Source organism: Prionailurus bengalensis, chromosome B4, assembly GCF_016509475.1.
Source record: "Prionailurus bengalensis isolate Pbe53 chromosome B4, Fcat_Pben_1.1_paternal_pri, whole genome shotgun sequence".
Lineage (NCBI taxonomy): Eukaryota > Metazoa > Chordata > Mammalia > Carnivora > Felidae > Prionailurus > Prionailurus bengalensis.
This window is the reverse complement of record NC_057358.1, coordinates 59,257,694-59,283,795: the sequence shown is the minus strand read 5'-3', so window position 1 is coordinate 59,283,795 and position 26,102 is coordinate 59,257,694. Positions and strand designations below refer to the sequence as shown.

At 42.0% G+C, this 26,102-nt stretch overlaps 1 protein-coding gene across 1 annotated transcript in view; it reads right to left on the bottom strand.

Annotated features, from left to right (window-relative positions):
- Positions 1-11,427: 11,427 nt before the first annotated feature.
- SSPN (sarcospan) overlaps positions 11,428-26,102 on the bottom strand; it is a 38,352-nt gene continuing 23,677 nt past the window's right edge. The window contains exons 2-3 of the mRNA XM_043564943.1: positions 22,539-22,625; positions 11,428-15,639 (exon numbers count right to left, since the gene is read on the bottom strand). Coding sequence (XP_043420878.1) covers positions 15,274-15,639; positions 22,539-22,625 — 453 coding nt within the window. The 3' untranslated portion in view covers positions 11,428-15,273. The remainder of the gene's footprint in view (positions 15,640-22,538; positions 22,626-26,102) is intronic.

Below are 26,102 nucleotides of genomic sequence, written 5' to 3'. Positions count from 1 at the left end.
CAGCTGGTCTCTCTTCTTGGTCACTTCTTCCCCAAAAGACTCTTGCAATATGGAGTACATAAATAATTTAATGATCCAGGTGCTATGGCCATTTCTAATAGCTTCGGGACAGCATGAATAAGCAAGCTGGAAAGATGGTACGCACTTCTACAGCCTTTTAACAAATGCCCTGCCCTGTTCCCGCCCTGGAAGGGGCTGCTTTGCTGAGTCACTCTTGTAAGGCCAGGCAGAGGAGACAGCTGCAGGGACAGCCTCCTTTCTGGAGCTGTGTATTCCTTGTCTTAGACAGGGAGAGCTGAAATGGAAACTTCTAGCTAAAGGGGATTGGAAGAGGGGGAGCAGGGACAGCAGTGGTCCTGTCTTTCTGCCCTTGGCTAAATTACTTTTATTATTGCTCAATTCAAGTTAGGTTAAAAGCAGACAGATTGTCTTCTTACTTTTTTTCCCCCTTTCAGTAAGTTTCCAAAAGTCTAAAAACTGATATAATTTAAAGTTAATGAAAAGAAAGTTCAGCAGCTGCATCGTATTTCATGCCATTCTTTTCTTCTCAGTCTGGCCTCCCCCAGCCCCCGCAGCCTTCTGTTGTGTTGCCAAGGGCACCGCACCGAGCAGAGGAGCCTACTCGAGGCCATGGAAGCCTTCCCCACAGCTCGTTTCCCATTAGCCTCTCACTGCGCAGAAGATAAGTGGGAGTCGAGTCCTTTTCTCAAATTGGGCAGGTGAAGACTATTTCTAATTGTTCTGGTGACATGACCAAGGTCATGGTGCTTATTCCTGTTTTACCTACAGACGCCAAGTCCCATGTTTTTAGCTTTAAACTTGCATATTTGATTCCTCCCTGAAATGCAATGAGAAGGAATGATTCCTGAGTGCTTTGGAAGGACTTACGAAATTTGCCAGATTCCCCAGTCATTGTGTCTGTGTTGCCTGTAGTGTTGGTGATTGTACAAAAGACACAGATAAAAAAAAATCCGGAAGCGGGGGAAAGTTTTTGTGCAGCATGATTCCGTTAGCATTGTCAGAGACTCCCAGATCACTGTTTTTCTTTCCAGATTACTATGGCCTTCAGAATTTATCGGTATCAGGTTAATTAATTGCCGTTGGAAATTCTCTTCAAAATCCCTCTCTACTTTTCCCTTGAGTGCTGGTAATTATGTGATACCTCCTGAGTGGTCCACTGCAACCCTACTAAAGGCAAAAGGATTGGGGTGCCTGTGTGGCTCAGTAGGTTAAGCATACGACTCCTGATTTCAGCTCCGGTCATGATCTCACCGTTCGTGAGATGGAGCCCCCTGTCAGGCTCTGCGCTGACAGCACAGAGCCTGTTTAGGATCCTCTGTCTCCCTCTCTCTCTGTTCCTTCCCCATGCACACATGCGTGCGTGTTCACGTGCACTCTCTCTCAAAATAAATAAACTTTTTTTAAAAAGACAAAAGGATTGACACAACATTGGAAAGATTAATGATCTGATGAAGAAATGTCTCATTACTTCTACCCTGAAATTTTCATGCAGCCAGAAGGGCTGGCTCTCAAGTCCTGCTGCTCTTTAAAAGCACTAGGATGTATCTCCCCCAAAGACAAATCCAGCTTTGAAATGGACATCACCCAAGGCACAGGAAAGTGACCAGCAAGGATCCTCCAATGCTTATTGGCGATAGGAGCATTTGGAACAGAGTCTGTAAGTCATCCTGCATTTGAAGACATGGGTTGGGTGGGACTGTGGTTCCTGCTGCAGATCGGGTGCTACAACAGGAAAACCTGGTTCCTACCACTTAGAGAGAGGCTGATTAGAGCAGCCAGAGACCAGACTTTAATCTCGTGAAGGCTACCAGAAAGCTCTCTAAAAAGCACATTCTGGGAACTGCTATTTTGATAGTATGCATTAATAACCATTTGAATGTATGTATTAATAACCATACACCTAAGCTGGGTTTAGGTATAGGAAAAAGGATTTTCCACTGTCAACTCAAGCCATAACTGTGTTGTTCTCCCTAGTACCTGGTCAAATATAATAAAACAATTCCCCTCCTCTTCTATCTTTGGCCCAGATTTTCAGATGGGCTTGGAAGCAGGTTTGGTAATACATAATGATAACAATAAGCATAGATTATGGCCTTAGAATGTTCCAGGCCCTTTTTCCAGCACATTACAGATATGAAGTCATATTACTCTCATTTTGTGAACGAAGTTAAGGAATGTGTCCAAGAGTCTATAGCTAGTAAGTGGTAGCAAAACCTAGACTTGTACCCCAGGTAATCTGATTGTTTCCAGAGCCTGTTTTTAACCAAGCTAGACGGGAAGCTCCCTCGGGGATTCCAGTCACCAATGTCATACAACCACCACCATAGGCAGGCTCTCAAAAAAAGAGGCTACTTTGGCCATCCCCTCAGTGTTTCTTACACTTATTCTTCTTCAAACTCTTGGGTCACTGTGAATCACCTTTTTCATTCTACTGTTTCCATTCCTTCAGGGTCACTGAGGTTGAGAGAGGATGAGTAAACTTTGTTTAATTTCTTTTTATTTTATTTTATTTTATTTTATTTTATTCTAAAGAAGCATAGAAGAAATGTCCTGGAACACACTAGCAATATGAATGTGGGGTTTGTGCCCTGCCCCACACCTTTCCTAGCCTCCACAAGAAGAGTGAGCAGGGATTTTCAACTTGTTGAAATAAGAGCGTGTGTAATTGCAGATCCCAATCAAACAGTAAAATATCTCAATTTATATGGCAGAGTAAAGAAAGAAATTAGGAATAAAAGCTTGTGCCAGTTTAAAGCCAAATATTTACATTAAAAAGGAAAAAGAGAGAGAGAGCGAGAAACAGAGTCACATGAGCTTAAACAAGTCACTGACCCTCATCTGGACTCAGTTGACCCTCATCTGGCCTGTTTGTTCTTTTATAAAATAAGGGAATTGGATAAGGATTCCTTCCAGCTCTAATACAATGACTTTAAGATGAGAAATAAATATTAAGGGAAAAGTTTAGGAGTAAACTAAAAGATTGTAAAACATTTTTCCCCTTTTTATATTTTCCTTATAACTAAAGCAAATGTAATAAATAACTTTTCATTGTAAATAGCAAGACTCAGAATTTAAAACTTAAGAGCAGAAAAACATTTCTCCCTTTTGCTGTATGTCAAGACCCATGACTGCATTTGGAGACAAATGCACAGACATTGAGCGTGGATGGGAGTATAATCTGAGGGCGGAAGAGAAATATGATCTCTAAAAAACATTTAAAAATCTAATAATTTCACTCAAAAACCCACCTGACGCTTAATTCCTCTTACAAAAGAGTAAGGAAGCTTCAGTAAATCCCAGGTTTCCACACAACCCTGATGCTTGCCTTGAAGTACATAATGTGTTTAGTCACTCTGACCTTCTGACTCTTTTTCATCCAGAACTGCTTTTGTGTTATAGGAGGAAAGAATACAAAGCTCTGCAGGCAGATATCCAAAGGCTTTTATGCTAATGTCTCCTTGGTCCCTCCTCCTCCCCCAGTGCCCCCTCCCCCAAAATGTCCTTGCAGCGTTTCTTTCTCAGCATGAAAAAAAAAAAGCAGAGGAAGAGAATAAACTTGGGGCAGAAGGGGAGGTGGTTTGGAGTTAAGTGTGGTGTGGGCCACGTCTCTCTTTTGACGTCAGAGTTCTACGACTGTCAAAGCAATGGATGTGGCTTGGAGTGTCTGCTCCTGGTCAGATGAGATCCCATTACATTTCGCCTTAAGGCAAGAAAGTCACCTCTCCTCCAACAGGATAGTTTGCTCATGCCTGTATTTAATTTCTATTTTTAATTCACAGGCATGCTGTGAATCTAAATCTCATCTATCTTAGCTCTTCAGAATACCCAAGATGTCAATTTATAGAACTCTGCATTTAGGTTTGGACAGAGGAGGCTTGCATTTTGAGCCCACTTCTGGGGCCAGCCCAAGGGGCCTCCGGCCCCAGGCAGTGTGGGCCTTGTGAGAGCAGCTTTGAAAAGTCTTCTGCAAACTTTTTCTCTTGGATTCCAGTACTGACCTTGGCTATTTGGACATGGATCCATAAAATTCAAGGATCCCAATTTGCTATCAACCACTTTATTTTCACACAGAGGTCCCTACCAGGACTTTGCCAAAATCCAACCCCTACATGGAGCCTGAGTCACTTGCACTGGGCAAGGGTTCAGCTCGTGGATGGTAGGAAGAAAATGACTCTACCAGCTAGATTTGAAGTCATAATGTATCTGCAAAAACACTTAATTCATAAACTGCCAGGGTCTCCAAAGCAGAAATGGTGGGTTTGCCTTTCCCAGTGTGCCTTGTCCACTACTCAAACCTCTTTGTTACTTTCTCACTCCCTTAAAGGCTACGTGAAGTAATTGCTACAACCTGGAGTCACCCATATCAATGAGAGTAGGGAAGAGGCCCACAGGATGGTTCTGGGCCCTTAAAAGACTTACTCTGGCCCAGTTCAGTGAGCCTCAGGGCTCCCAGATGCCAGGACTTTGACGCCCTGCTCCAGTTTGTCAACTGAGTAGAAATCATGGTAGAGAAAAAAATATAAGAAAATTATCTGTATCGTACTTCCCATGTTTACATGAGGCAGAGGGATTGCTGTTTTGTACTTAGGCTTTAGAATACAAAGGCTATTAATTTGTGTGTTTCTTTAAAGTGCTTCACTCTAGAAATTTTAGAGGCTACCAGTTTTCCTGGTTTCCTGATATGCCACTGAATTTCAATTTGCTGACAGTTTATACTCAAAACCAACCACTTACATAGCACTGATCATAGGAACTGTTCTAAATCCATTACAGATAACCATCCATTTATTCATTCACTATTCACAAATACCCTATGATTATCCTTCAGACAAAGAAACTAAGACAGGAAGGCACAGAAAGAGTAGGTTGTTTGCCCAAGGCCATATTAGAATTCAAGATTCAAGTATGGTTCCAAAACCAGACTCTTATAGGCCATAATATATGGACTCTCAAATATATATATTGACACTGAATTCAAAGGGTCCTTAAAATATCATTCAGAGATTTCCCAAGTCCAGTTAAAGAGGACTGTGTTTTTGCATAATATTTTCATGTGTGTGCTTAAGATATGTAGTCCATTATTAAATAATTTTAATTTAAATTTTATTTTTATTGCTAACTTGAAGTGATAATTGATATTTCAATTTGATTTTCTACATTCCCTTAACTTCCCTATTTTTGACTCTGTCTCCAAAATTCTTAAGCCAGAAGTATTTCTAGACATAGAAGAGGCAAAGGGACATGTTAGAAAAGACAGCAACACAATTAGAAGTCTGTTGGTTTGGTAAGTCCCCATGAATTCCAGTTGGAAGAATTCTTTTTTCTTATAGCTTTTAGGTTGGGTTTGAATGAAGCCATTCTAGGAAAAGAGTTGTGTACTATTTTGTTAATAACCTTTAGATAAAATTGTTTAATATTCTATTGAGATAGGTATTCTACAAGTTGGTAATTTCTCCATACTTTACACATTCATCATTAGGAATTTCTCCTTAATGTCTATTCTAAATCTTTCCTACATAGCAAGTTAGCATTTAAAAGAAAAATGGATTTGTAATAACACTTCCATGACCTATGTTGTTCTTACAGTATAAAGAGTCCCTGCCCATTTTTGAATGCATATTGTATTCAGATAAAATGGAAACTTTCCAATTTTTTCATTTGAGAGGGACTTGAACTCCACCTTGTTTCCTGGAAATGGGATACCAAAGATTTATTCTTATGCTTATTATTTCAAAGCTGGAGTGGTTTCCCATACCTTGTCCTGTAATGTAAGCAAGCAGCTTCTGCAAGAAGCTTGGGCTTTAGAGCTCCTTGTAGAAATCACTCTTGAACAGAATGGAAGCTCCCTTGTACTTTCAGCTTTTTCTAAATCAGTGAGCTGGACAGGATGAGACATGAGCCACATGTGCCACAAAACTCAGCGCAGCAAAATTTCTTACATGCCAGTTTGGCTGCTGCTGTTCTGAGATCCGTGCATGGCACTTGGCAGATTGGTACATGATACTGAGGCCTTAAGGGACGTGGCAGGGGCAGCCATAGCAAGGGGAGATGGGCTCTCACCTTTTCTCTCCATGCCACTCAGGTATGCTCCACGTGGTGGATGGAGATGGCTGCACTTCAGCAAGTTCAGGGTCCCTTTCTGAAAGCTTTGCTGAAGACTCACATGTCACTGAGCAGGGAAAGAAATGTGCCTCCACCTGAAACTAATCACGTAGCTGGTCCCAGATGAAAAAAAAAATGTCTGCTGCAGAAAGAAATAAGTAAGAGTCTTTAGGGATCCTTCAAAGACGGAGAGATCCATGGGGAAGAGAGTAGGCTGGAGAAGGCTGGCCCCCAACTCTCTCCAGCTTCTCTCCCCAGAGCTGCTCTGGCAGCAAAACCAGATGGAAATGTCACCTAATGCAGAGTGTTTTATTCATCCTTGTCTACACCCCTGCCTTATACAGTGAAAACTCCTTGGCAACACCATGCAGACAGAGGTTCTTTTCATTTTTAATTGAATCCTAAGAGGTATATTTTTTTCTAGAGGTGCCAGCTTAAGTAATTACTAGAATTCCCAACTGGGCTAATCAGAGATTCATAGAAAATAAAGACAGAGGAGAAGACCTTACCCAGTGGGTTTCTGTATTCTGCTTAGAAGGCTCTTGCAGTCCAGGGTGGTGATCACAGTTCTTGGCATTGTGGACTGTTAACAGGAGCCTTGAAATAAATCCCTGCCCAGTGAGGTAAGAGAAACTGATTTCCCTGCCTGAGTATCTCTCCTCTGGTGACCAGACACCTTCCACTTTCATCAGCTGTTTATCAAAATCAGATTAGTAAAAGGATCATCAGATCAGAATTGTTTATGCCTGTCTCAATCTTGAATTACAAATGACTTTCACGTGGTGTTCGAGCAAAGCGCTGTGACCTATAGATAAACAAGGCTTTGTATTTCCTGTACCTTGCATTGAACTTAGCATTCCCCCAAAGACAAGAGTCATTAAGTCTCGTTGTTGATGATTGATCTAAGTAAGATAGGTGAGGCTTGCTCCATGGGTGCTGTGAGGATGTGGGTAATAGATTCTATCTTTGCGATAAGTTGTAAGTCACTAATGGGTTATTTTGAGCTCTCCCAAGTGGAAGACAATGGAGCATTTAGTAGGTTGTACGGTTACGTAAGACATCTCTTTCCAAACAAAGAGGAGGCAGGATACCCAGCCAAAGGACTGAGCACAGGAGGCTGTGTGGTCTGGTGGTTCCAGGGAGAGATGTGGGGCCAGAGCTTCCTGGGTTCAGCTACCAGCCGAGACTCTGACTCAGGGGGAGCAGAGCCAAGTCTCTTGGCTTGAGGCAGATAGACTGTAAAACCCAGGAGAGACAAAACCACGAGTCTGTGCTCAAGGACTCTAGGGGAAAAGCACATTTTGGAAATTAAAAAAAAAAAAATCACCCTGTTTAGTTATAATTTGGGACTTTTTCAACGAGAAATGAACATTTTTATTGCTTATTGCCTGACACGTCCTCTTCTGGGCAGCAATGTGAAGCCAAGCCAAGTCTCTGAGGGTGTTCTGTGTGGGATGAATAGAGAAGCCTGGGGGTCTGCAAAAAGTCAGTCAACCCTGGTGAGTTGTCACAAGTAATGCTCAGGGAGCTGGGCACTGGGGGCAAAGAGGTTCTGCATGAATTCTTACCCTTTTTTTTTTCCCACTCATTGTGCCTTCCACAGTAAAATGCCCTCTGAAATTGTGGGAGGAAAAACCTCTTCCCTTAGACTTCTGGAAGCTTCCCTGCAACTAGTTTGAGCAGAGATTTGCTCAGCTGTAACTAGCGGCCTGTTCAGCTGCAGACCCACACAGGTTCCCCAGCCACAGCCAGAGCCGAGGCTAGTGGGAAATGTTCTCCAAGTCCCACCAGCTCTGCAACTATGATGCTGCTGGTCAGACAGAGTAGGTGGCTACCTACATGGCTGAGTTTGAAAGACTACTGGGCAGGTCTCCCTGCCCTGGCATCATGCCTCATTTATCTGGAACTGAAGCTTCCTGATCTTTAGGAATATCCTATTCAAATGAAAACAATATTTATAGGGACCTCTGTATTTTAAGGTTTTAACCCCCGGGCATTTGAGTTAGGATACCTGAGTCGATTGAGTGTCATAGAAATGGGACAGGGGATGGGAGGGGGAAAGCTGTAGAATGAGGTGGGGGAGGGGCAGCAGTCTCTTCTCTGGAAGAGTAGAGAATGACCTTGTTGGTCATTTTATCCCCAACTGTCCAAAGCAATTTTATTTAAAAAATTTTTTTAAATGTTTACTTATTTTTGAAAGAGGGAGAGAGAGAGAAAGTGCCAGTAGGAGAAGGGCGGAGAGAGAGGGAGACACAGAATCCGAAGCAGGCTCCAGGCTCTGAGCTGTCAGCACAGAGCCCGTCGCAGGGCTCGAACTCACAAACCTCGAGATGATGACCTGAGCCAAAGTCACACGCTTAACTGACTGAGCAACCCAGGTACCCTTGTCCAAAGCAATTTTAATATCTGATGGTGGGTGGGTGTGAGGGTCGCACCAAGATGGCTGCTCCTACTCTAACCCAGGCGAGGCCAACTAGAATCCAGGGTTTCACTTGTGGTCACTTCATCCAGACCCCAAACATACTTATGGTATCATTCCTCCCTGCATTTGCCTGAGTGCATGTTCCCAGCCGTTAGTTTAATAGCCATGTTCAGCGTCCGTGGTCCTAAGCTTCTGTATATTGAAACAATCTCTCTCTCTTTTCAATTGTATAGTCACTTTTGTTGCAATTGAGAAAAAAAAATTAATAAAAACTTAAAAGTCTACTCGTGCCCATAAAGATACCTGATGGATCATTGGTTATTTTGTAAGTGTACATGAATTCTATCCTGAGTGAAAGAGAATTAAAAATGATCCATTGAGGCGATTGACAACTTTAGTCACATAATTTTAAGACTCTATTGCCTGTATCTCTGCTAATTCACTGTGGCCAGCACACCACTTTCAAGCCTGTTGGTGACTGGGTCACCAACAGTCCATTAAAACATGCGTAGGAAGATGTAGGGAGACCAGTTGGGAGTGGATTGCACGAGATGGCAGTCATCTTCTCTGGCCACAGCCCCCTGTGGTCCTTGCGAGTCACCGTCTTGCCCTCTACAATCGTACCTGGCCGGGCAGAGACAACACAGTGTGGGCTTCTGAGAAAAGGCGGCTGGGTAGAAAGAGGAAGCAGGGCACCCCATCCAGAGAGAGACATAGTCCTAAATCTCCAGGTTCAGAGACCCCCAAACTGCCCACAGATATCTTCTCGTCCAGCTCCCTCATCAGGCATTAGCCAAGCCTCCTCCACAATTCCTGCCAGCAGCAGGGAGGCTCACCTTCTTCTCCAGCCGACTTCCTGTTCGAAGGGGCAGGGTGTGCCACAGGAGACTCTCCAGGCCTCCACATCCCTCCTGCCCCAGTCAGAGAGCCTTGTTGAACACAAGGCTTCATGTCTCTGTGGAAATCTGGATCATGGCCCTGTATCTGCTTTTTCCCAAGAATAACAGATGAGCATATGTCCCGTGTGCCTCTGATTAAAGGATCTTTCTCGTGACCTTCCCAAACAACAACAAAAGAGATTTCCTCTCAGATCCTATGCTTTGAAAGGGATCAAGAAACATAGGTAAATATTTGTTGGAAAGAAATGAAAGAATGAGTTGCTGTCTTCAAGATGGCACCCCCATACATTAGTTTCATTTTTATTTGCTTACAGTCTGAATTTTAAAAATAAAATAGCCGATATTAATCCTGTACTTCATAAAGATGAGTCTGTCAAACAAAAAAATAATTTAATATAAATATAATAACTTATGAGCTATAAAGATAGATAGACTCTATCAAGGGAAAAAGTATATTTCTGGCCGTATAATTTCAATAACTTGCCACAAATTTAAAGATTTATATGAGTGTTTTCATATCCAATATGGAGAATGAAGCTCCGGTTGGTATTTGCTGACTACGCTCAAAACTAGACGTTTTTATGATTCTTGAATGAGAATCAGCGACCCACAGAGTGAAGCATATCAAAGGTGGTTGGTGGTTGGTTTTTAAATAAATGAGGGGTTGTACATCACAACCTAAAATACAGGGGACTGATAATGTACCAGAGCTCAATGAAGCTTCATTTGAAAATGTTGGGGTTAAACACACTTCTATCAAAATAATTCAAAGTGACATGAAAATCAGAAGAAATGCCTCAGCTTCTAGGTCTTCCTGAAGGAAGGAACCGAGAAAAGATGGCCACAATTGGGAAACATCCAGATGCATAAACCAACAAATAGGGATCCCGCCAGCCCATAATTCTGTGCACTATCATCAATAAGAGTTGGTGCTATCTTATTTTAAAAGTGGAATTTCTGAGGTGCCTTGGTGGCTCAGTCAGTTCAGCATCCAACTCTTGATCTCATCTCAGGTCTTGATTTCAGGGTCATGAGTCCACACTGAGTGTGGAGCCTAATAAAAAAAAAAAAAAGGAGAATTTCTGCTGGAGGCTCCTTTGATAATGTTCCTGGTTTATAAAAGAGGGAGTCACCAATGGGGTTAGAAAGCAGAGCCATTTTTCCAATTGGATATGGGGACTGGAGCCTGCATCGATGAGAAGCATCACAGGCTTGCAGAACCCAGCTAAGGATGGAAGAATCCAAATGTCTACTAAGCCTCTTGGAGCCAGTTACTTTGCTAAGTGCTATTTCGTGTAACCTTCCCCATGATACTGTGAGGCAGTTATGTTTTTCTCCACTGTACGAACGAGGAAGCTAAACATGAAATGGTGTGTCTAAAGTCACACAGCCGGAAAGTGGCAGTCAGATTTCCACCCCCTGAGACCTGCAGCCCTAACACTAAGGATAGGAAATCCACCTCAGAGAGTGTATGCTAAGTCATTATTCCTTTCTTTTCACATTCTACAAGCCTTTCTAACTAAATTAAACAGAAGGAACCACCACATTTTACAGTATAATCAACTATTTAAATTGCCTCAGAGTTCATAAGGAGTCCCTGCATTCAGATTTGAAATGGAATTAGGCCATGTGTTTTTCCATATAATTAAATGTAGGATATGATTGAATGTGCAGCACTCAAACGTGTGTTCCTTTCTCTAGGCCAAGCTTTACTTGACATTAATAGATATAAATTAAGAATCAGCATTCCAAGTACTTTTTGCAAGATCTTTTTTCAGCTCAGGCCTGGGGAGCGTTTATAACCTTGACTTCCACAGTGGGTGCAGGTACCAAAATAGAGACAGTCCCTGAATAAAGGAGTCAAAATGAGTATTAGTTCTCATCTATTCCAAAACCTAATTTTGGAAGTAAACACTAACCTGAGAGGTTTTTCTGTACACAAGTTCACGTGTAACGTACTGCAAAGCACATCCAAACACGGTGTTTTCAGAGATTATGAAAATTTTATTAACAAAGAAAATCTGCACATATGCATCTCCTTTAAAAATCACCACTTCATACCTGTAGAAAGCACTTTGTTTTCTATTCACTATTTCATCAATGGCAGGAAAATGAAATCACAACACCAAAATGCAGACCGATATTTCTGAAGGGGATAATCATTTGAGATAATCAAGAAGATAATCGAGAAAATCAGAAGAAAAGAATTAAGGTATTCATTGCCCAGGCTGAAACACTGAGCCTCCATCGAAACAAATGTTTCCACCACAAGTCAGTATATTAGGCCATCAGCTCTTTTTAACACTGTCCTGAATATTCAGTGTACATCTAAAATCATGACAGAGTTCTCTGAGTATAGTAAAAACTGATAGCCAGCATGATTTACAGAAATTAACGGCTCCATGGCAATAGTTGAGAGGTAATTACTAGAAAATGTGAAGGTATGTTTTGTGACAGGATAGGATTGGTTTTCAGGGCACCTTCTCAGTTTGTTTCTGGTTAAATAACTGCTCCACTGTTGTCCTTCAGAATCTTCCTTGGATAACCTCTACCCCACCTTTTACTAAAAATCTATAAACATATTCCAGATACAATGCATGCAAGAGGAGAAGTACAAGAATATTAAGAGATTCTGATGTCCTGCCCGTGAACAGAAAACACACACATAATGGGCTCTCGCTGTCAGAACACATGGCTATTGCAGCTGGAAACCCCTCCAAAGAGATCATATAGACAGACGTTTAATTCAAAGAGGGGAAAAAAGTCAGGCCTGTTACTTGACTACAGTTTCTAGGGCCTGGTGTAGCTATATTTTTAGGCTTGGCTCCAAGGAGCTGCCTCCACAAATTTGGACAGAGCGAGGGAGGCACAGATGGTGGTCACGTGAAGGCACAGACCGATCGGGTGGGCTTGGTTACAAAGTCTGTACATTTAGGCTGCTGTATTCCTCCTATTTCAAGTACTGCCAAGTCCCAGCAGTTTCCACTCTTTCCAAAGTCTTGATTCATTTAATTCTCCTGAAGGAGGTGGAAGAGGAGGAGGATTGCGCAAATCTTACTGTTTTATGGTTTAGAAGAGACAGTCACCATCTTGGCTCCTTGTCAGATTTTAAATGTAACATTTTGCTAAGTGTAAAGCTGTGTCTCTGTTCCTTTTCTGTTGCCGGTTATTGTAACTTCAATATTTGCAAAACACAACCTCAAAATACTTTAAATCCAGCGTAAAGCAGTTTGTTATTCATGCAACACAATTCTTACATGTATCAATACTCAGTGAGTTCACAGCACAGGAATCTTTTCTTGGTTTCTTTCCTTCTTTATTTATTTGTTCCTTCCTTCACTTATGATTATTTTTTTCCTTTGGAGATTTAAGAATGATTTAATTACATACATAATTATATATATATATGTATATATCCTGATTATTATCAAACTTACTGTCTCATCCTTTTCTGGTTGCATTATTTAGAAAAAGAAACACATAAGCTAAAGTTATTCTACCATGTGAAATACCCTGTGAATTGTTTGTAAAACATTGAGCACCTTAGTGATGTGTAGACTTTTAATTTTCTAATATAAAACCGGTAGTGTTTGCTATAAAAAGGAATTCAGGGTGTGCTTCTAGTGGTGCCTGATTCATAGCAATTAGCATTAAATCATCAGTTTCTCTCTCTTTACAGAACAGCCTACAATATTTCAGATTCTCTGTCATTTTCTTCTTTATGTCAAAAACTGTCCAAATCAGAATGGATTCAGTTATTGTTTGTTTTTTTTTTTTTCAGGTCATCATCCGGATGCTTGGTGTTCTCTCGATATAGTTTTTGCATGTAATCCAACCTCTGCTCCAGAGTCTTATCCACTAAGTGTGAGTTCTTGGCCTGAGCTGGTGTGTAGGAAGGCCATTTTTTAAGCAAGTCAATACATTAAAAAAAAAGGTTTTAACATCTGTTAATCAGGTGTTTTATCTGGAGGACATAAAAGCTTTTTACAATTCTCCAACTAACTGACTTAATGTTTTCCCTTTTATTTGGATATTTATATTGTGTAGAAATTGACACTGTCATCACAACCAATGGAATTGTTCAACTATTTTCTAAGGCAAACAAGAAAATGATTTTCTTTTAGGGTAGAATTTCATGACTAGCAGAGTATATCAATAGGCAATGTGGAGAGGCAAATTCATCTCAATTATTATCTTGAATTTCTGATTTCAATAGAGCATGCTAAGAGAGAAAGATCTTGATAACATTAATGCTGCATGCATTTGCATTCTGAGCTCCTTCCTTAAAATATTGGTATTGTTCAGAACCAAGTAAGAGAGAAAAGACTCCCACCCCAGCGTGCCTGTGCTTTTTTAAGTCACAGTAACTTAAAAACAAAACAAAATAAAAATTACCTTCCAAGTCAATGGGCATATGCTCAAATAAGGACATCAAGACATTAGTTTAAGTCTCTAGGTTGACTGGATATAAATATCAATAATAGGATTGCATATCAGATGCACTTTTGTGAATGGAACACTTCGGCATTACCCAGTCTTCCTCAAAAGTACTTAGCTGCCAAGAGAGATACTTTATAACGTATCACAAATGTGCTATTTGTATAAACATTTCCCATTGCAAATGCTCTTGTTTTTGTTTAAATGAGTATTTTTAACCTGAGCTATTAATAAAATTTTTTTTTTCTTCTCCTTTGTAAAGCTTGGCTTTCAGAAGAAAGAATCTTTAAGCCTCCTCTCTTGTGAGAGTAATTTCTCCTAATGCCGATGGTGCTACATAAGTACAGACAGGGCTCATTAAGTAGGCTTCTGAGCATAATTATAATTAACAATTAGGTAGAAATTAGTTTTAATGATTTGTTTTAGATGGTAGAATAGAAGCATAATGTAATTATTTTTAAGCCTTCTACATCATTAAGAATACAACTACCACCAACTTTCAATTATTGAGAAGCAGACAATCATCCAAAGTATTTAGTAAGTGATCTACTTACAGAGCCAAACTAAGGGAGCTGAAGAGAAAAGGCCTCCACCCCAGCCCAGGTGCTGATAATTATTTAGCCTTTGCAAAGTCTCTTCCTTTTCTACTCTGACCCTTGAAGCTGTTTCATGCCTTGAAGACATCTCTACCAGGGAAAATCCAGAGAGTCAACCTAGTGGCTCAGCTCTCCCCCCTTTCTCCAAGGCATAGTGAAAGGAATGGGGGGAGGTGGGAAGTTCTGGAAACGACTGCAAAATTTAGCAAGTGGTCCTGAAATGCCAACGCACACTATAAACTGAACAGGAAAGAGGATTATATAAATAATGAATAAAATGAGTACAGGTTTTCCCCGCTATCCGAAAGTTTGCTCTACGCCGTTTTGCTTTAGGAAATATCTACATTAGCACCCATTTTCGCCAACCGAAAGAAATCTGAAGATTTCTGCTTCTACAAAACAGTGCCTTCGCTTTATGCCATTTCGGTTCACAGAAGTTTTCATGGGAATGCTCTATGTTCAGAAAGCGGGGGTGGGGGTAATCTGTACTAAGAAATAAACTCCAACCTGCAAAAATAAATGTATGCCATTCCTTCCCCGTTCAGTGTTCTTTTAATGTCTTAAAGTCAATTTGGATCTTATTTTCCCTGTAAGAATTTTTAAAAATACTATAGAAACCTGAAGAAATGCTCTTATTTCCTGAAAAATAGAAAATATTCATTTACAACAGTGAATATTAGTTATTGTCAAAAGTTTTTTTTTCTTCCTTTCTTCCTCTTCTTTCTCTTTTTCCTTTTCCTTTTTTGACACCAGCTAGTCAGTGTGCTGTTTTCTCTCCCACCTTTGAGCGAGTATGTTAGACCTTTTGCTGCTGGCCTTCGGAAGCTGTCAGGGAGCACATTCGGACACCCACGTAAAAGACCTGGTACCTGTGTTTCCACATGACAAAACAGGCCACCAAGCACACAAGGCTGCAGACCAAGTTAAGAATCATTTGGATGAGTAAGAACAGTTTGAACGTGCCGGTGATGCTGGTACAGTCAGTCACATCCCTGTACACAAAGGTCCTGCTGAGTGGCTCCGAGGAGGGCAGTTTGCACTGACAGGCGTCGAGTGCTGTTCCACAGGTAAACTGTGTGAGCTGCGAATAGTGGTGGGCAGCGAAGGCCACGGCCAGCACGCAGACCATCAAGCCCAGGGCACTCAGCAGAAAGTACAAGAGCTGCAAGAAAGCAGAAGAAAACCTTGCCAGTTACAAAGCACAGTGGGTGACTATTGACAAAACTCATTAATAAAAGCTGGTCTTTTTCTTCTCTGGCAGGAAGCTCCCTGAAGGATGGGGCTGTTGTCTTTTCAGTAACGGAGTACTCGTGACATAGGAATGGTTCCATGTTGATTTGTTAGTGAAGCAATCCGTAAGCCCTGATCGTATTTTTATTTGCCATGTGGATGCGGAGTGCTTTGCATACACCAAGCCAACAATATTAGCTTGATGGTGGATACTTGTATATGGATGTAGCAAACTTTAGATGAATCCCAAACATGAGAGCCGTCCCTGAAAGACATGCCATGATTGTTTTGACCTCAAAAGCTGCTCATATGAAGATTGCAGAAAGGCTAGAAGGTAAATGAAAGGCTAGAAGGCAATGAAAACGCTGTATTGGCCAAAATTGGCAGTGATCGATCAACTAGCAACACAGGTTAATAAAAATGACCGTGGTCAATATAGTGGTTGCCAACCTGTGTCCAGAAATGCCAGAAGCCCCAGTAAGAGGTTGCTAGAAAAAAAAATTATGGTTCCAGAAGGTAGACGACTTGATGTCAGCTTCCTCACCTACAAGTGTCAACCCAAGTCCACCTCTAACCATCTAGTTCCTGAGTACAAAAATTAACTCTAAATGGCTCCTCAGCTGCTGAGGCTCTGAACATGTTGGCCTGTGTGATAGCCTTGTGATGGAAAAGTCTGGTTCAAGTTCCAACTCTGCTGCTAAAGAACCATGGAATCCCCGAACAAGACATTTAGCCTACACCTGAAATATGTTGATCAAAAATTGTGAGTGCTTGTTGACACAGTCACAACATAAACCATGTTACTTGACAAGAAGGAAGTGTTCTTGGGATTGTACTCACCTACTGGAAATGTTTCTGGTCCCACCTACTGAGGCTCTAGATGAGGAACAGAGTCCTCAACTGTCGGGACTAGTGTACTGAACCAAGTTCCTAATGTGAGATGTACATTACCATAGTCCAATGTTGTTTGTAGGGCAGTTCTCATGAATGTGAACTCCCCAAAGTAAGATTAGTTCTACTCATGTCCAGGGCTAGATTAAAGCAGCTCTGAAAAGATTATGCACTCTCTCTACTTCCAATGATATGTAGTTTAAAATAAAAACATATAGCCAAGATTATAAAATATGTGTACAAAAGTCCTCCAAATGAGTTATTCTCCACATGGTGACAATTTCAAGTGTTTTCAAGTCTTAAATATAGAATACTTAAAAATGTATTTTTTTCTTCTTGAATGTGGTGTGTGTGTGTGTGTGTGTGTGTGTGTGTGCTGGTGCCCTATCCATGTGTCTAGTTTGCTTGAAAGCTTGACTAAGGGCACAGGAAGAGAGTGGAACTGGTTAAAGCCACTTTGTCTTAACATGGCTGCAAAGCCAAGGAGTGCATGGATTCTTTGCATGTCCTCATCAAAGATATCATAAACACACACAATAATCTTTTTCAAATCTCTTGAAGAATTGCCAGATGGAACTCAAGTTTTTTCATCCATGAAACAGGTAATTGAAACATCTTATATCTCAGGGACATAACAAGGATAACTTTTTTTTATTGTAATTTTTGGGTTTTTTTTTTAATGTTTATTTATTCTTTTTTTTTTTAATTTTTTTTCAACGTTTATTTATTTTTGGGACAGAGAGAGACAGAGCATGAACGGGGGAGGGGCAGAGAGAGAGGGAGACACAGAATTGGAAACAGGCTCCAGGCTCTGAGCCATCAGCCCAGAGCCCGACGCGGGGCTCGAACTCACGGACCGTGAGATCGTGACCTGGCTGAAGTCGGACGCCTAACCGACTGCGCCACCCAGGCGCCCCGATGTTTATTTATTCTTGAGACAGAGAAAGAGAGAGAGAGAGCGCGCATGAGGGGGGTGAGGGGCAGAGAGAAGGAGACACAGAATCCAAAGCAGGCTCCAGGCTCTGAGCTCTCAGCACAGAGCCTGATGTAGTGGGGCTCGAACCCATGAACTGAGGGATCATGACCTGAGTCAAAGTCAGACGTTTAACTGACTGAGCCACCCAAGCGCTCCAACAAGGACAACTTCTATTCAATGTGTTTAGTCCTCCCTTGGAGGAAGGGAAGCAGATAAATACAAGGGGCACCATTAAAACATTTAAAAAGGAAATATTTAATTTGTGAAATTGAACACATACCCTAAATTTTTGTGACCATATTTCCTGCAAAAACTATAGTGCTTAGGCTAAAATGTAGGAGTTTTTATTTTTGTGGGAACATTGGAGCAGAATATTTGAAATATTCTGGGTTGTTATGAAATATTCAGGCCTGACGATTGACTTCAAACTCCTGATACCAAGAGCCAAATTAAATCGTGCTGGTGGTGTTGTACATGTGTACCCACTGTAACTGTGTTTCCAGTGCAGGCAGCATGGACCTGGGAGCTATTTGCTTTGGGAACATGGGTACATTGGTGACTTTACCAGGAGGGAAGGCCCAAATTAAAGGGGTAATTTCCCACCTGAGAGTCATCTGCTTAGCAGAATGGCCCCAATTGGAGTTTTCTCTGCACATTTTATTGCCATCAATGGCTGGAACTGAGGAAGTCTTGTAATAACCCTCCCACCTCCAACACACACACACATCCTTAGCAGATTTCTATAACATTCATTGGGACACTATCTTGAGGCAATGACAATAATCCCTCCTTCAGTCTGTAAATAATTCGAATGGCTGCAAAAATATTATTCTCTCACACAATCATGAAAACCCATTTGCTGAAATGAGAATTTTGCCTGTTTTTTTTTTTAAATGTTTATTCTGTTTTTGAGAGAGAAAGAAAGAGCACAAGCAGAGAAGACGCAGAGAGAGAGGGAGACACAATCCGAAGCAGGCTCCAGGCTCTGAGCTGTCAGCACAGAGCTGGAAGTGAGGCTTGCACCCACGAACTAGGAGACCATGACCTGAGCCGAAGTCAAAGGGCTTAATCAAAGCCAATCAACTGAGCCACCCAGGTACCCCAAAATTTTGCCTATTTTTAAAAGATCTCCTTTTGGCTTAGATATTGGAAGATTTGCTCAAGACATTTAACAAGTGTACAAGCCGAGTGATGGTTATGAGCATAAATAGGGGAGCCAGACTGCCCGCTTTCAAGCCTGATTCTCCCCTTCTTAGCTGTGGGCCTGGAGCAAATTAATCATTCCCTTGCACACCTATGTTACTTCCCCTTTAAACTTGGAATGATGATCATAATAGCCCTATGGTCATAGGCTTATTATAAGGATCAAAAGAGTTGATATCTGTGAAGGGCTTAGAGCTGCCTCTAGTACATAGCAGCACTGTTTAAGTATTTGTGAAATCAACAAACAAATTACTAGAGATGGAAAGAGCTGCCAGTTCTCAAGACTCTTAGGATATCAACTTTACGGGCTTTGTCTTATTCTCTGTCATGTGGGAGTAACAATCCAGGCTTGGCTTGTAGAAAAGATGTAAACATTTACACAGACACAGGGATTGCTCAATTTTAAGTGAGCAACTTAAATATGCTGGGAGCCCAAACAAAAGCCTTGCCCCTTAGCTCCTTGAATATGAATACACTTTCATTGGTGCCTAGCTCACACATTTGTGATCCTGCATCTCCCACTCGGAAAGCATCAGGCCAAGTAAACAGGAGTGAACCACAGAATCAAATTTCTTATCCATGCGAAGACATAAATGTATACTTGATCCCCCAGGCCTGCGGGCTACATCTGCAACGCTGTAGCATTTCCCCAACCGCTCCCCCTCCCCCCCTTCACGGGCTTTTAATCCATCTGACAGCAACAAGCTTCTGGGTTAGAATCTGTAATTTAAAATCAAGTGGCTTGTTTTACCTACGCGGCACGAATAAACTATCAATGAAAGTGTTTACGATGACCTTGGGAATGCGAGCAAATATATCTTGATAAAAGCCTGGCTCGGGACGCATTTGTCTTGCCGGTGTCAGCCCGTGTGTCTGGCGCTCGGCAGCGGGCGGGGGCGCCGAGGCCCCCGGAGCTTATGTAACAGCGGCGCCCAGGCGCGGCTCCGCTCGCTCGCTGCCTCTAATTGGTACCCGGCTGCGGCTTCAACGCTCCGTGACTTTGGAAGGAGGGCGGTTCGGCTTCGATTTAATTACCTTCCCGGGTGGCAGGGGTGGTGAGGCCCGGCTGCCGCTCGCCGCGCAGGAGGGGGCGGCAGCAGCAGCCCAGGGACCTTCGGGCTGTGGGCACGAGGCGAGTGCGCCTTAAATGCCCTCCTGGGGAATGTGCCCGGGAGTGTTTGCAAGCACATGAACCGGACACGTTTCTGCAAATAACCAAGGTGAGCCCCGAGAAAACAGGGCCACGGGGAAAGGCAGGCGGCCCAATCGGAGGCCGAATGGCCCTCCAAGGCCGCGGGCAGAGCCCCGGGAGAAAGAAAGAATGCGCCGGTGGTGTCGCGGGCCTGCCAGAGAGCGGACTGCGCTAGCCTCAGATGAAAAGACAAGTCCCGTGGCTATTGTCTCCAAGAAAAAGGGAGGGTGTGTGTGTGTGTGTGTGTGTGTGTGTGTGCGCGCGCGCGCGCGTGCTCAGGCTGCAGAGAGACGCAGTTAGCACCCCCTGACTGGTTGCCCTGGCCATCTGGGTCTTCCAACAGGAGAGAAAAAATCTTCAACAAAGCTTAGGCCAGGGTATCCATACGCAGGCACTAAAATGCGGTAAGGCTAAGTGAGAAAAACATCATGAAGATCCATTTCGTTCCTCCCCCCCACCCCCCATCCAATGGTGTGGAAACACAAGGAAAGTCTGCTGTAACCTGTTGTGCCTTTGGAAAACCTGGAGATTGACTGAAGCTCATTTTAGACCTGAAGATAATGTAGCGGGCACCTTAGAGAGCTGGCAGCAAGCATCACTAAAGGTCACATTCAGGAGAAGAGAAAAGTGCCTCCGTATTTGTCAATGTCTGTCACAGGTGGAAAAAAAAAAAAAAAAGGTGGCTAATGAGATCTTCCTAGTAGGGAATTCTCAACCTGGCTGACATTGGCAGTGACTTTTTTATTTTATTTTTGCCCTTGCTCCTTATTTCAAGTGCAGATGTTGAGGTGGCTTTGGGGGGCTCTGCTGGGTCATCTGGAGGGGAAACGAGGTCATTTCACATAAGCTGATGAACCTAGTGTAGAGCACTTTTTACCTAGTGAAAGAGGTCCCTGTAATTTAACAGGCCATTTCTTATTAGGCTTCCAGGGTTTTTTGTTTTTTGTTTTTTTTAATTCATCACTAAGCCTTATTGTGTTTAGTGAGACCTCTACAAAAACAGTAAACATGGACTGATGTCTGCTCTCTCTGGCCTTCTTTAAGGAACACCTTCAGACAGAAAAATTGAAATTTCCAAATGTAGGTATATCCACCAAATTCTGTCGGGTTTTTTTTTTTAAGAATCCATTATTTTTTTTAGTTTACTTATTTATTTTTTGAGAGAGAGAGAGAGCAGGGGAGGGGCAGAAAAAGAGGGAGAGAGAATTCCAAGCAGGCTCTGCACTATCAGCACAGAGCCTGATGTGGGGCTTGAACTCACCAACTGTGAGATCATGACCTGAGCGGAAGTTGGGCACTTAACTGACTGAGCCACCTAGATACCCCCATTATGTTTTTAATCAGAAAAGTTATGTCTAACTATTGGAGAACATTTCAGAATTAAAGAAGAAACTACAAAATGCAGCTGTCCTCCCACTACTCACAGATAACCATTTTTTCTATGCACTGAGAGCTATTTTTTTTTTAATTTCTGTAGGATCACACCATAGATTTTGTGTAGCCAGCTTTTTTTTGACTAGTTAATATAATGTGAGCACTTTTATTCCATTATTACCCTTTTACAACATGATTTAAATATATATACATATAATATAAGCACTTTGCTTTTTTATGTCAACCACTTCAACCATACTAGAATAAAAAACATCTTTTCTGCCTGTTTGTAATTTCTAAATAATAGAATTGACTTACTCTTATGCATTATGCTTTCTTGTGAACAAAGAAGTATCTAATTGTTATGTGCTTGGTTATGAAGAAAAAGTAAACAGTGTGAGTAGACCAAAAAAAAAAAAAATACCCAACAAACGAATATTACAGAAAACATTTTGTTGTCTGCTACAAGTGGTTGAAAGAAAATGTAGGAATTTGATTTCTCCTAGCTCTGATTGCTGGGTTGGGTTTTTATCTCCCTGAACTCTAAAAGGGTGTGTCTATGTTTCCCTTTGGACTAGATTCTACTGTGCAGTGAAAATGCTGTGTACTTGAATGGGCTCTGACCGAATGAACTGTCCTTAATGGAGAAAAAAATCACATGCACGTGAAAGACACACACACACACACACACACACGTTAAACCATGCATATCCTACCCACCTACCTCCTCCCCACCCAATACCCTCAGGCTCTTGGCACAGATCATTTGGATGCACCCAATGTACTTTTTTTGTCTCAGTGATCCCACCTACAAGAGGAAATACACTTAGACTGCTTCCATATTAAAATATTCTAAAAAACCCCAAGATATGGAAGTGGACAGTAATAGAGACACCTATTCCCTGGCCAAGTGTTTTGCTGAACTGATGAATTTTCAAAATTCTTTGTAAGGGCATTGAAGGACAGACTTTATGTGATCTATGCCAACTTAGTGCATGGAAATTAAGACTTTAAAAAAAAGACCAGCATTACCTTTGGGGTCTGGATGAATGCCCTCCTAAAACATTTTTTTGGCCTGCCTAAAAATGCAACTTCTAGTATAATCTGATATGCAACCCTTTAAAAATCATTCTTTTATTTTGTACTTGTGTTTTTCCCCCCACGTGATGATAAAAGAGAAAAAATAACAACTTACTTTCATAACAAACTGGATACATGTCCGTTCGTCAACTTGATATGAGACACAAAGCATAAACAAACCAAGATACGCCACTAGGCAGACCTGCAATGGAGAACATGGACGGAAGGATGTTATCAGGGCAAGTCGTGCATTCTAATGACATCAATCTCAGTGTCTTTCACCAATAACATCCTTGTTATCCAGGTGCTCATTTCATTTACTTATCTTTATGTGTTATTTTTCTCTCGGCTCGAGGAACAGAGTTTTTTAAAATAGTAAAATCAATTTGTTTCAATTTAGCCAGTATTTATTAAGTCCTTTTGATGTGCCAGGTGCTATGCAAGGTCCTTTCGCGTGTACAATGATGAATAAAACCTCCTCAGCCTCAATAAGTGTACGGTCCAGTCTAGGCCAAGATAAGTGGACATGCTATTCTAAGGCAGGGCATTACATGTCAAATGCTATTCAGAGAAGTACAAAAAGAGGAAAAAAAACAACATTGAGTTGGGCAATTTAAAAAGACTTCACTAAAGAGGTGGATTTGAAATGGTCCTTGAAAAGGATGATGATAATAATAATGATGATCGCTAACATTTACTGACTACTTACTTTGTGCTGGCCATCTTCTAAGGGCTTTGTATGGATTTCCTCTGCAATCATCACAAAACCCCATGAAGCAGGTGCTGTTATGATCCTCATGTTATAAATGAGGAAACAGAAGCACAAAGCTAGTAAATAATGAAACCAGCACTCAAACCAGGTGGTTTGGGTGAAATAGCACAAGCAATAGCACAGAGGTAGGATGGCACAATTGTGGGGGAGAGTAGCAAACATACACCCGCAGTCGAAATAACAAGACATAGAGCAGAAAGGTAAGTTAAAAATCTAGGGATACAGGATTGATTTCATAAGCAGTGGGACTCCCGTGAAAATTTTTAATCAGACAAATGACATGATTCAAGGCATCACGTTTCAGGAAAATGAGCAGTGGTGTTGGGTGGGTTGGCATCCAACCCACATCAGGATTGTTATTTTACTAATCTAAGCAGAATTAATATATCAGGTGGGCCGGAGCTGAGATGACACAAAGTCAGGGAAAGAGGCAGAGAGGAAAGGTGTGGTCCTAGCAGAATCTGTATGTCTTGGCTATTGCATGCTGATAGGAGGACACTGGCAAGGGAGAAACAGTAAGTGATCCCCACGTGTCTGAGTGTCCATGAAGGAAAGAAAGTGACGTGTATGGCTGAGAGGACGCTGGGAAGAGGAATGACAACTTTGAGACAAAAGATACTCGACTGCTTTGTCAAACCAGATTTTCTTTTTTAGTGCCCTGAAGTTTTGCAAATGTGATTTAGAGTTTCTAATCAAAGTGTATCTGTTCACAATTTTGGAAACATTAAAATGTTGCTAAGTTGTACTTTAGGATAGAAACCCTAAGCAACAGAATCGCATCTTCTGCTAAGCACGGTTTTCCTAGAGACGGATGTTTGAAGGGTAGCTGAGTGTCACCTAGTAAGCCATTAAATGACTGGTTTGGTAATAATTTCTACCCCTAGGGCTAGCTTTACACCACAGGGTAGCAGAACTGTTTACTTACAACATCAACATAGCATTTTAGGGTAATGCCTCTATCCTAGTCTCTCCTTGTTTACATAATCAGTAACTTGCTTGTGCCCCCGTGGGTTCTCAAATTGAGCGCTGTTCAGGTTTCTACTGGGCCGTGATGCCAAAAGCCAGACCTTCCTTTAGTGCCGGCTCTTCCATCATTTGGACTGGCTGATAAATTAATAGTAAGTAACATTCCCAGCACAGGGATATAGCATTAAAATACAGGAGCATGGCACAGGCTGGAGAGATCTGGGTAGAAAACAAAGCAGGTAGGACCCAGGGAGGCAACTTTTCAGCAGAGGACCGGCAGATGCAGAGTAATGATACTGAAGTTATTTGTGCAGACCACAACATGACTGACATTTCCAAGTCAGGGATGAACTTCTTTCCAAAGTTCATTTTTAAAAGTTAGGTAGAAGTTTGATAAGACCTGTAGGGACTTACTATGTATTGTCACATTAAGAATTTACACAACTGAAACAATGGAAAAAAGACCTCCTTTTTTGTTCATTTGCAGCAAACCAGATGGAGGCTCCTCAACTTGCTTCTGTGAGGATTGTTAAATCCTGAAGCACGTGCCTATACGCCCTTGTTAGTGTTTGTTTGCAGGTGCATGCACAGGGTTGGGCTCTCTCCCACGTGGCTATCTTTGTCCCTAGAGGCTCTTGTGAAGCTGGCACTTGCCAAGACTCCTCTCTTTGTCTTTATGAGAGACACATTCCAGCAATCAGGCCTAACTGGACCCGCATCTTAAAAATCTGCCTCTGTGCCTTGCTTGAACAAATTTTCCCACGTTAGTAGTATCTACTCCTTTGTAGCTTTCATTAGGCCAGTTTCCAGCAAGAAGGTGCCCAGGAACATATGACCTCATTCTAGGGCATTTCTCATGGTCAACTGACAGAACTCTTTTGAGGACATACACTAGCCAGACCCTTTGCACAGCTCTGGGAACCGAGAGGTGAAAAGATAGAGTCTCAGCCTTCAAGGAGCTCTCTCTCTCAGTCCAGTGGGGAAAGAGAGCACAGTGAAGTTAGAATACCATCTAAGTACTAGGACCTCATCTTCCATAATACACAGGAGGGGTGATTAACCCAAAGGCAACTAGGGGAAACTTCCTGAAGGGAGATGGATTTGGAAGGATAAGCAGAAACTAGTTAGGAGATGGATGTGAGGAAGGGTCAAGAAAGTACCAGTAGGTGCAAAGGCATGCAGAAGTGCAGAGTAAACATCAAGGACTCCCATAGCTCCAGTGCAGAGGATAAGAGAAGGCACAAGAAGTGCTTACAGAGATGGCCAGGAGGTAGGTCACAAAGGACTTTTGTTTCCATCTAGGGCGTTTGAAGCGGAGGGATGGTATGATCTACTTTGCCCTTGAGAATGGTCCTTCAGGCTGTGAAGAATGCACTGGGAAGGGAAGACCGGCTAGGAGGCCATTGTGCATCTATGGAGAAATGATGAGTGCCTGAGCTCAGCTAGCAGTGGGGAGAGAGAGTGGGTGTGTTTGAGTGACACGAGGGAGGCAGAATCCTTGGGCCCTAAATAAAGACCAGATGTGAAGGCTGCTGGGGTCGGAGGGGTCAGGAAGGTGCTCAGCCACCTGACTTGAGCTGCCAGGTGGATGGTGTTGATATTTGAGGAGACACAAGATACAAGAGGAAGAGCAGAATGGGAGTGGAAAACGAAGATGCCCACATGGATTCAAAGCTCACTGCAGGGGCCTAGAGCTCAGGAAGGAGGTCTGAGCTGCAGATAAACACTTGTTAGTCATCAGCATATGTGAAGTAATTGAAGCCATTAGAAATGCTAGACCATGCAGAAAGAGTCTAGTGAAAACAGAAAAGAGCCAAGTTACCCAATTATGCAGAATTTTTGACTCTTTTGAACAGAAAGCATCTTAAATATACTTCTTATAATCTTGGTTTTATTTCATAACATGTCTAAATATTATGAAACTGATTACCCTCTTGGATT